Source organism: Ranitomeya imitator, chromosome 7 (assembly GCF_032444005.1).
Source record: "Ranitomeya imitator isolate aRanImi1 chromosome 7, aRanImi1.pri, whole genome shotgun sequence".
Lineage (NCBI taxonomy): Eukaryota > Metazoa > Chordata > Amphibia > Anura > Dendrobatidae > Ranitomeya > Ranitomeya imitator.
Window position 1 is genome coordinate 30,476,405 of NC_091288.1, and position 11,506 is coordinate 30,487,910.

The 11,506-nt window shown below is 41.7% G+C and overlaps 1 protein-coding gene across 1 annotated transcript in view; it reads left to right on the plus strand.

Moving 5' to 3' along the window:
• GALNT5 (polypeptide N-acetylgalactosaminyltransferase 5) overlaps positions 1-10,595 on the plus strand; it is a 29,862-nt gene extending 19,267 nt beyond the window's left edge. The window contains exons 4-10 of the mRNA XM_069732964.1: positions 1,811-1,946; positions 2,477-2,596; positions 4,048-4,165; positions 4,954-5,277; positions 6,870-6,950; positions 8,479-8,640; positions 9,917-10,595. Coding sequence (XP_069589065.1) covers positions 1,811-1,946; positions 2,477-2,596; positions 4,048-4,165; positions 4,954-5,277; positions 6,870-6,950; positions 8,479-8,640; positions 9,917-10,057 — 1,082 coding nt within the window. The 3' untranslated portion in view covers positions 10,058-10,595. The remainder of the gene's footprint in view (positions 1-1,810; positions 1,947-2,476; positions 2,597-4,047; positions 4,166-4,953; positions 5,278-6,869; positions 6,951-8,478; positions 8,641-9,916) is intronic.
• The last annotated feature ends 911 nt before the right edge of the window (positions 10,596-11,506 follow it).

An 11,506-nucleotide genomic window follows, 5' to 3' on the forward strand; every position in this document is an offset into this window, starting at 1 on the left:
ACTCTTTAGTGCCATCGAACGTACCGCTACTCGCCTTGGGGCCATACTGCAATGACCAGGTCTCTGGGGCGCTGCACTAACACCAGTGATTGGCTAAGATTTGTATCATCCAGTGTTCAATTTCCCCACAGCACCACAACAGGTGAACTGAAGCATTACACTAATAAAAATAAATAATCTGTAATTGTAATTCCTGGACATGTTAGTTCCTCCGGAGTGCGAGAGGCAGCCAATGTTTGCAGCCAATGTTTGCAGCTAATCTTTGCTCTGGCCAAAAGATGATGATTCTTGACCTCTTTTCAACATAGTGCATAATAGTACCTACCATATCAGGAGCAGGTGTACAAAGGGAGTACAGGAGCTGAGCTAGGTCCATACCGGTCAGGTGATAGTGTGAAGGAGAGAATGGCTAATGAAATCAATTATTAACCTTACATAACCTAGCTCAGATGTAGTGTGGCAAGATGGCGTCTGCATCCTGGAACAACGCCCTGGAAGGAATTCTTGGAATGTGAAGTAGATACACTGAAGACTCGATCATATATGGAGCAGACCTAACATGGACCAGATCACCCCCACACTGGCAGTTTTACACAGCCAGCACCTACCGCTATGCTTCTGTCCATCCCAGTACTCCCAATGGTACTCCAATGAAGCCCAGCCTGTGCCATGGTGATGCAGCATGTTACTTGGATTCCCTTGAAAGTCTAAGAAATAAAGCAAAAATTAATTAAAAACTATTTAAAATATAATAAACATTTAAATCATCCACTTTTCCAATGAAAAAAATAAATTAGAAAATCAAAATAATTGGGGGTCATTGTCCTGTCTATCAATATATAACATTTGTTAATCTAATGTCAAAATTGCTATTTTTCAATCCATCCAATTATACACTTGACTGAGAGAGCGGTACAGCATGTCCATGATTGTCAGGATCCAGTGAAAGATTCTATGTGTCTCCATGGTTACAGACTACAAACAAACCATTTGTAGTCTGGTTCTGCAATCATGTACTGTACCACACATGTCTGGGATGGTACAACCCCATTATAAGTATGAAATTAAAGCCAATGGCTCCTTTTTTTTCAGATCTATCTAAAAATTAGACAGAAATTGGAAAAAGGTCTTCATGTAATATTTTCTATGTGCAGCATAAATTTCCAGTTGATGCAATTTTACAAGACTAAATACAGTTTCTTCTGTAAACGAATTGCGATGTATTTGTAAAATTCAGATGCTTCACGGAGGCTCATTATGGGATCCGATATTTTATTTATTTTCTGCGTAACCGTAGACTTGAATGTGCAGGTCTCATCCGACATATCGAATAAACCAGTGCAGCTGCAATTTTTTTTCACTGGTAAATTCGGTCCGTGAAAAAAAGAAAAACACTGATCTGCACTGCCGCATTGAATAAAATTTGCCTAAAATGCGGCCGTGTGAACTTGGCCTGACCTTGAGAATCAATTTCCTTCTTTTTTTTTTAATACCGACTAAAGAACGTCGTCAAAATAGAATCCAAGAAACAATGGCAGAATTGCTATTTTTTTTTATAATTATTATTATTTCACCCCACTTGGAATTTTTCCCCTGGTTTTTTTTTTTCAGCACTTTTTTTTATGGTAAACTAATTGGTGTCATTCAAAACTAAAACTCGACCCTCCGAAAACCAATCCTTCCTCAGCTCCGCTGATTATAAGTCATGACTTTTATGGTAGGAAAAAAAAACAGAATGCCCAAAAGTGACAAATCGTCTGGTCATGAAGTCGTTAAAGAACATGGTGAACGTTCCCTTTTTGTCTTTTAGGAGACGTGTTGACGTTCTTGGACTCGCACGTTGAGTGCAATGTTGGATGGCTGGAACCTCTCCTGGAACAAGTGCGGATAAACAGAAAGAAAGTGGCGTGTCCGGTGATTGAAGTCATTAATGATAAGGACATGAGGTAGAGTTCCCCTGTGTGCAGAGAGAGCAATAATCCAAGTGACACTTTATGGAGAATTTTTTGGAATATTATTTTAGATTATTTTGGGCGCCACTCTCCTGAACATTTTACATTTTTATGATCATACCCTGACATATGCTTTGTAGAATTCAATGTAACTTGTCCAAGACCTAGATACCTTGGAAACCACTATGGGGTCTTTGGAGAAATGGGAAACAGCTCTGATTTGTCTCATCTAGTGATGAGCGAACGTGCACAGATAAGGTGTTATATAAGCATGCTCGGGTGTTAGATGAGAGACTTTGGCGAGCGCCCCCAAAAAATATGTTTGAGATCCCGTGGGTGCATGTTTCGCAGCTGTCCAACATTGCTGGCTGGGTGTGTGGACTTTTAATTCGGTGGTGATGTGTCCATGCAGACCGCATGGTGCCGTTGTTTTCGGACCAGACATTACAGAATTCAATGATGGAGGCCATAGTTCATAAATAAATGTTTATTCTTTATTCTCATCACTATCGCTTCTCCCCCAGCTACATGACCGTGGACAACTTCCAGAGAGGTATTTTCACTTGGCCGATGAACTTTGGCTGGAAGCCCATCCCTACAGACGTTCTCCAGAAAGACAAGATCACGGAGATGGATCCAATAAGGTGAACACTTCTTCTTCTAAGCTTGTCACATTGTCTGAGATCCTGGAATTTACAGATCTACAATATTCCTGTTACACGTCAGAACATCTGTCATTTACGGCCGAGCGCGGACAATAGATCATATTCGGGGCAGGAGGGCACCGACTCCGCACCCAGGGGAGCAGTGCAGACCCTGTTAGATGGTTTAATGATGGCATCTGATGGGTGACATTACTAACGTCTTTGTGTCTCAACCGGAGGAAGAGGCATAATAAACAGATCTTTATTTTTCTTTATTTTTTTTTATATATAGCGCTAACATATTCCGCAGCGCTTTTACAGATCTCGTATTTAACAACAAAGAATTTTATTGTCAGTTTTGCACAATTGATCGTGTGCAGAATTATACGGTCACATCTACGTAAAAAAAAAAAAAATTATATCTTTTTTTTTTCTTTTCATTGCAATCCAAGCATTAATATGAGAGGGGGAAGGGAAGCGACAACTCCGAACACATCTATCAATCAGGAAAGTGGTTGTCAATTGTCAAATTATTGCCCTTACAATCTATATCTACCGGGCTCTGCTCTGGGCCATTATTGGGGTATTATATGAATTTAATGACTCTGGATGATGGCAATCCAAAGCCACTTTCGGTGGAAAAGTTCATCACAGATGTCGTACCTTTAAAGGGTTTTCTAGCCCTGAATTTTTTTTATTATTATTATTGTTATTACTATTATTTTTTTTTAAAAACATGACGCATGGACTAAAAAAATAACAAAATCCGCACCTACCAAACCACCACAGTTCTTTTCTAGCGCTGCCTTGGGTCCATTATTCAGAGATCAGTTTTGTCAATCCTGTTTCTGCCATATGGACATGTGACTATTGCAACCAATCTCTGTTCGGGCTGCAGCAGTCCTTAAAGGGGTGTTCTCATCTCCAAGATCCTATCCCATTATGTAGTAGGTATAATAATAATAATGTTAGCAAATACCTCCAATTACGAATGTAGTACAGTTCTTCTGATTCACTATGTCCCTTACCCCATGGTCAGTAGCTTAGGTATCTATGGTTAAGATGACCACTCATATAGTGACAGTTAGTTGTCAGTGGTCGTAACCATGGATATCTAACCTACCGCACTGCCCGACATGGGAAAACAACATAGTGAATCAGAAGAACTATACTACCTTTCCAGCTGGAGGTAATTTGCTAATATTATTATTACACCTACTACATTTTGGGACAGGAATAAGCCTGTGACTAACTGCAGCCGTCATATGGCCCCAACCTGACCCAGTAGGGGAACTGTACTGGTTCCTTTTAGACTATACTGGATGCTTTAAAAAAAATAGAAATACCCCTTTAATGTATAGACAAAGGGGTTGTTCACCTCTGATAGCTTTTTTTATGAAATGCATGCATTTTAGGCTCAATCATTTAACAAGATAGCTTTTGTTTTTTAGATGTCCAGTAATGGCTGGAGGGTTATTTTCCATCGATAGGAAATATTTCTACGAACTCGGTAGCTACGACCCCGGCCTGGATGTTTGGGGAGGAGAAAACATGGAAATATCATTTAAGGTATCTTTAAATATTAAGAACTATTGTTTATGAACCATTTCCCCCACCTGTAGCCTGTGATACAACCCGGAGATTTTCGTATGTTCATGTTTTAGGAGGTTTTCTATGAAGGGATCTTCCAAGACACTTGCAAAAATTTTCTTTAACCCTGCTGTTGTCTTCGGTCAAAAACGACCGACCTTGAACTTCAATATTCAAGATGCGGCTCTGAAACCCGTGGCCGACCGACCCATCCTCATTTAAGTCAATCAACCACAAGTTTCAGAACCGCATCTTGAACACCCCAAAAAATACCAAAGTTCAAAATTGGTCTCCCCAGACCGAAGACAACAGCAGGGTTAAGAAATAAACTTTTTTTTTTCGTTCGTAGAAGTTTGATTTTTTTTTTCCCCCTGAAGAGGTTTTTAAAAACACCTGGTGAAAAAAAAAGTGAATGTCACTTCTTGAAAGAGGATCCTGATGGAATCGGCTCAAAACTAGGCATTAAATAAATGGCTGCAAAAGAAAAAAGCTTCTTTAGAAAAACTCCAAAATGTCATGAAAAAAAAACATTTCAGGAAGAGAACATTTTACTCCTCCAAAAACTCCACCCCCAAAAAGGACCCTTTCCTAAAGTATTTTCTGTTTTGAAACTTTTAAAAGTTGACAAGTTTTTTTTTAAAAAATCACTCTGTGTGAACAGCGGCTTGTAGGGCATCCATTCCGATATCTTTACGAGCCGTGTCTTTACCAGGGTAGAGGATGAGGACATCCCTTCATTTATAGCTTTGGCTTCTCCTGTATTTTAGGTTTGGATGTGTGGTGGAGAAATTGAGATCATCCCTTGCTCCAGAGTTGGCCACATCTTCAGGAATGACAACCCGTACTCGTTCCCTAAGGACCGGGTGAAAACTGTGGAGAGGAACCTGGCCCGTGTCGCAGAAGTCTGGCTGGACGACTATAAGGAGCTCTTCTATGGTCATGGATATCACCTTCTCCGAGAACGGGTGAACATCGGCGACCTGACGGAGCAAAAGGAGCTGAGGAAGAGACTACAGTGCAAGAGCTTCAAATGGTACATAGACAATGTCTACCCAGACCTGGACGCCCCCCTGGTCAGGGCCGAAGGACCGGTAAGTGCTGCTGTGTTCTAATGTTATTTTTGTATTGTTTTCCACGGCTATAGACTGATTCAGACCCTATTTGCTTGTGAAGTATTTTCTCAGCATGCTCTAACCTAGGCAAGGATCATTGTGAATGGAGGGGGAGGAGGTGAGCTGTGACATCAGCTATTGCGAATGGTGGATTCTGTTGTCTGCTGTAGATAGATTATTATTATTATTATTATTATTATTATTATTATTTATTATTATAGCGCCATTTATTCCATGGCGCTTTACATGTGAGGAGGGGTATACATAATAAAACAAGTACAATAATCTTGAAAAATACAAGTCACAACTGGTACAGGAGGAGAGAGGACCCTGCCCGCGAGGGCTCACAATCTACAAGGGATGGGTGAGGATACAGTAGGTGAGGGTAGAGCTGGCCGTGCAGCGGTTTGGTCAATCGGTGGTTACTGCAGGTTGTAGGCTTGTCTGAAGAGGTGGGTCTTCAGGCTCTTTTTGAAGGTTTCGATGGTAGGCGAGAGTCTGATATGTTGTGGTAGAGCATTCCAGAGTAGGGGGGATGCACGAGAGAAATCTTGTATGCGATTGTGGGAAGAGGAGATAAGAGGGGAGTAGAGAAGGAGGTCTTGTGAGGATCGGAGGTTGCGTGCAGGAAAGTACCGGGAGACGAGGTCACAGATGTATGGAGGAGACAGGTTGTGGATGGCTTTATATGTCATGGTTAGGCTTTTGTACTGGAGTCTCTGGGTGATGGGGAGCCAGTGCAGGGATTGACAGAGGGGAGAGGCCGGGGAATAGCGGGGGGACAGGTGGATTAGTCGGGCAGCAGAGTTTAGAATAGATTGGAGGGGTGCAAGAGTGTTAGAGGGGAGGCCACAGAGCAGGAGGTTACAGTAGTCAAGGCGGGAGATGAGTTGCATAGATGGGTTACATTTCACCGTAATGTTGTCTGTGAAGGTAATGAGAATGTTGAAAACTCGTCTGTAAGTAACAGGAAGTGTGTTCAGTATAAAAATTGCAAGATTTTTTTTTTTAATTTAATATAAATGGTGATATGGAAAGTTGGGGAAACAAGACCCTATATAAAAAAAATATTTAAAATACATACGGTACTTATTCTAAAAACTTGCTTTAAACAATATTCTGATGACACATTTCCTTTTAATGCGGAATTACCAATCATTGGGATTCTTCTTTAATTATAAAATATATGAAAAAAAAATCAAGTTGTATGTGTACTGTATATAATGGCCACTAGGGGGCACAAGAGTACAATCACATTAATGAATAATGTAAATATTTTCAGAACTTTTTTCTTTTTATTATTTTCGCCATGATTCAGGCCGGTATGTATTAACGGATAAATGAAAGCTATAAATTAAAAACGCACAAACAGTTTTGCAATGTTTGACCATGCGACACGTTATGTCTCACGTGAAGCCTGCCTGAACGGTTCAGCTCCATACAGGTTATCGAAAAATCAATCATGTGAGTCAATAGAAAAAAATGCAATTCTGATGCGTTATTTTTTTTATTTTTTTTTTACTTTTAACAAATTAAATTAAAGGTGATTAACTTCGATCTTTGTATTTTAGTTAAGAAACATTGCACTGGGCAAGTGCCTGTCCTTGGAAAACTCGACTGTGGTCCTTGAATCATGTGATGCCAGTAAGCAGGTTTGTGATTTATGTGGTTTTATATTAGATGTGCGTATAAAAAAAAAAAGGAAAGCGTGCCCGGACCATATGTTCATACAACTTAAGGTAGTCAATCCCTGTCTTAGGGCGCAGTCAGGCAGATGTATAAATCGGGCTGAGATCGGACCCAATGGTCGGACGGGCCAGCGACTCTCCCGACCCAAGCGTGATGTCGTCATGTATTTCAATGCTGCTGTCGGGATAGCCGCCGGCCAGTCCGAACCCTGCGGTCCGATCTCAGTTTCATTCCCAGCTGCCATTGACATGTATCGAGTATTGATCCGCTCATCTCCCATATAACCCATATAACTTGCGCAGCAAACGTTTCTTGAAAAGTGACCCCACGACCGAGGTCCTGCTTGAAGAAGACTTGTTACCACTCCTGACATGTTTGTGACCTTCATAAAATAACAATTCTGCATCATCCTCTCTTCGACCTTTACATTGCGTTATTACTCCTAGAAATGTATCAATAAATGAATATTTTCCTTATCAAAGGGATGTATCACAGTCTAAGAGGCAATGTCTCTCCCTGCGGAGAGTGACATGCCTGTGTAAGGAGACTAATAGGCCATGCATTGCTCCTCTGGGAAATTAAATATGCAAGTTGCCTCTTCAGAGAGGAAAAGGCAAACCAGAATCTCAATTTTCAGACCGCTCTTTCGTGATGTTGCCCCTCTTCAGTGCAAAACATGAGATCTGATATGGCTGGGGTCTAAGAGGTAACATCTCTCCTTTTAGAGAGAGTGGCATGCCATTGTAAGGAGACTTCTAGGCCATGCAATGTTCCACTGGAAAATGATGCAAGTTGCCTGTTCAGAGAGGAATAGAAAGACTCTCATCATTAATTGGACTGTTTCACGGTATGCTGAGACAAACCCGCAACTGATAACACCCAGTTGTCTTATTAAAGAGCGCAGCAGCCATTGTGTGAGCCGAGATCTATGAAAACGTTGAATATGTGAACTACCAACTACGTTCCTGCTCGTTAGACTGCACTAATAAAATGAAGGCACTTAGTGCACAAACTCACTAATTCATGAGATCCCAACAACCACGACAAGGCGTCCGTTCTAGAGGGGCCCTAACCTAAAGTCCAGGCATGTTAAAGGGCAGGTAGGATCCAGCCCTAATTGAAAATAGTCTTGGGCCTCACACGTCCAATTTTCTCATACGCGTGCTATCTGAAGAACTGATCGGATCAGAGTTTGGTCAAAATAATCAGTCCGTCATGGCTGCAATGTTCACATAGTCAACGTTTGCGTATTTCCTGGTATGACGGTATCCTGCCACAGCAGCTGACTTCTGGGAGGTTTTTTTTAGAATTGATTTCTGACTCATTTTAAAATATTTTTGTTATTTATTAAAGCAAAAGTATTAGCTTTGATAGTGTTGTGGGCGGTAGGTGACCTCCGTGTCGCGGGTCTTGGCCGGACACAATGTCTCACTGTTATCTGTCGGGTTCCGTTTGGGCAAGGAGTGTCATGTCTTCCTATTCTCACCGCAGAACCAGCAGTTTAACTTCACCTGGTTACGGCTGATCAGACAGAAGGATCTGTGCATTTCACACGGCGACATCCAGAACAGGGTGACTGTGGTACAATGTGACAACCTGGACGCTAGCCACCGCTGGTTACACAGGCTCGTCGCCGCGTTACAGCCCGCGCTGGTGAGTAACCGATGGGTCACAGGGGTGAGGGATATTTACCTTGTGTGTGCCAGGGAACCAGCCCTGCTTCACCCTGCGCCCATATCAGCCTGACACAGGCGTCATTAAGATAACGAAGGCAAACACATGATATATAAGAGTGCGGCCACACGTGGTCCACGTGTCCATCGGTATCATCAGGTTTTCACAGCAGTCGGTGTCTGGGAGAAATCCTGCAATCTGCGTCCAGGAATATCACTGTGCCCAAAACACCCACATAGACAATGGATGGATGGAACCTATATAGAGAAACGTATGTGCCCCCTCCACTTTACACCTGCAGCTTTCCTGACCTCCGTCTACATCCGTGGGCAACACTATGGAGTCGGCTCCTTCGCAGATATAACGGCTAACGCTCTGCTGGGAAGACGTTCTATAAGATCGAGGTCAGATCGAGAGGCCGGGCTCACAATGTCCGCTCTATGATATCCCTAAAGTGTTGGATGAGGTTGAGGTCCGGGTCAGGTTCTTCCCACCAAGCTCCACCAACCATGTCTGTATGGCGCTTGTGCACCGGGCACAGTCATGGGGAACAGAAAAGGGTCTTCCCCCAAACTGTTCTCATAAACTGGAAACGATAATTGTCCACGTCTTGTGCTGAACCTTAAAGATTTCCATCACTGGAACTAAGGAGCTTAGATCGACCTCTGAAAAACACCCCCATAGTATTGTACCTCCTCCACCGTCTGTACAGCGGGCACAATGCAGTCAGGCGGGTAACGTCCTCCTGGAATCACCCAAACCAGACGCAGACAGAAGTGTGATCCGTCACTGCACAGAACACGTCTCCTCCAGAGTCCTGTGGCAGCTTTATACCACTGCATCCGACGCTCGGCATTGTGCTTGGTGGTGTACGGCTGCATACAACCGCTCGGCCATGAAGCTACCAGGGAGCTGAGGGTTTGTGCTGATACCAGAGGAGCTCTGAATTCTGCAGTTATGGGGTCAGAAGAGCGGTGGTGACTTTCCTGCCCTCTGCTCCTCAGCACTCGGCCCCCCGCTCTGCAACATTATGGGGTCTCCACTTTGTGGCTGAGTTGCTGCAGTTCGTTCCACTTCTCAGTAATATAATTCACAGCTGATGGGGGAATATAATAAAGGCAGAAGCTAAGGGGCCGCGCAGAGGTCCTCATGTCGGTCTTGAGCCTCAGGTTGTGGACACTGATATCTCTCCCTGTTTCTGGTCTTTTGCTTTACACGTTTCGCTGATTCTTGACTTTGTGATATTCTTTTACAGGCGGATCATTTAGTTGTCGAAAACTCGAAGCATCCAATGTGCCTGGAGGTCGATCCTTCTCACGAGAAGCTCCAAATCAGCGCGTGCAGCCCATCAAATCACCTCCAGAAGTGGACGTTCCAGACCTACTTCGCTCCATAAAGCAGAAATTCCTACTAACGATAATTCCATATTGCGGTAACGCTGAGCGGAGCAGATGGACAATAGTGTTACATACGACTTGGTATTTTTTGGGGGGGGGGATTTTTTTTTTTACAATGGGTAGAAATTGGATCTACCTTTAGGACTTTGGAAAGACTTCTATTTAAGTTTCCCTAAAAATTGGAAAAAAAATTACCAAAACAGTTGGTTAGATAAAGGTTCCGGGATTTCTACTGATTCTGTTTTTTATGCTACAGGGGGGCAGTGTTGTTACAAAGGGGATTATGGGGGTTGATTCTGATATGTTTTGGTATCAAACTCCAAATTATTTATTTATCTGTGATTAACTTTGTTTTTAGGTGACCGGAAATCCAAATTCTAATGATCATTAGTGGGATATTCAACGGAGTCCCAAACAAAAAAAGAAAATAGCATCTGGCCAGGAGGTCTCCTGGTGGGAGTTGTGCACTTGGGGATGTGATTAATAATATTTGACTTTACGTGTTAATAAAAACCAATTGTTTCTAGGAACAAATTATTGAAATCTGCTTTAAATGTGTGTTTTAGATATATATTTATATCATCAATACATCTATTCTTACCTGGGAATGGCGCCAACCCATTTTGCTGCATTTTATTTATTTTTACTTTTATTTAAGAATCTGTTATGTTTTTTTTTATTTAAATATATTTCAGTTATTGCAATTATTTAATGGTATTTAATGCAGGATCTATTCAGACAATATCCTGTTCATTCTGATTCTAACCTAAGGCTATGTTCACACGCCGCATTTTTTTAACGCAAATTCAAAGCTGCTTTTTACACTTTCAGCAAAAGCTGACGTTTCAGAAATCTCATGCACGTGCTTGTGTTTTTTTTTGTTTTGTTTGTTTGTTTTTTCCTGACTGAATCGCAGCATGTCAGCTCTTTCAGCATTTTTTTTCACCCATCGAAAGCAATGAGAAAGAGAAGAAACTCTGCAAAAAAAAAAAAAGTTTTTGCAGCGTTTTTCGAGAATAAATCTAACTTTATTAAACATACCTTAAACAAAGCACACATGTAATCCTCGCCCAAAAAATACTGATTAAACGCCCCAAAACGTGTGTTTTTTGAACACCGTGTTTTTACTACCAAAAGAGCAGGTTTTAACTGCAGAAAAAAAGCTGCAAGAATAATTCATGTAAACAGAGTCTAAGAGTCCTTCAAATGGTTTAAAAAAAATAATAAAATTGTAGGATAGTGTTAACTATGTGAAGAATGTTAATTATTGCCCTTGGGGTTTATAGAAACACTTGCAAAAAAAAAGGTTGTGTAGTCCATGTCCACCAATAACTACTACTACCAGCACGTAAGGAAACAGCGCCACCTGCTGGTTATCCCCAATTATGCATACTGTAACTCTACCTTTTATTTCTTTCATTACCTACGAAAACTTCCTCTATAAATTT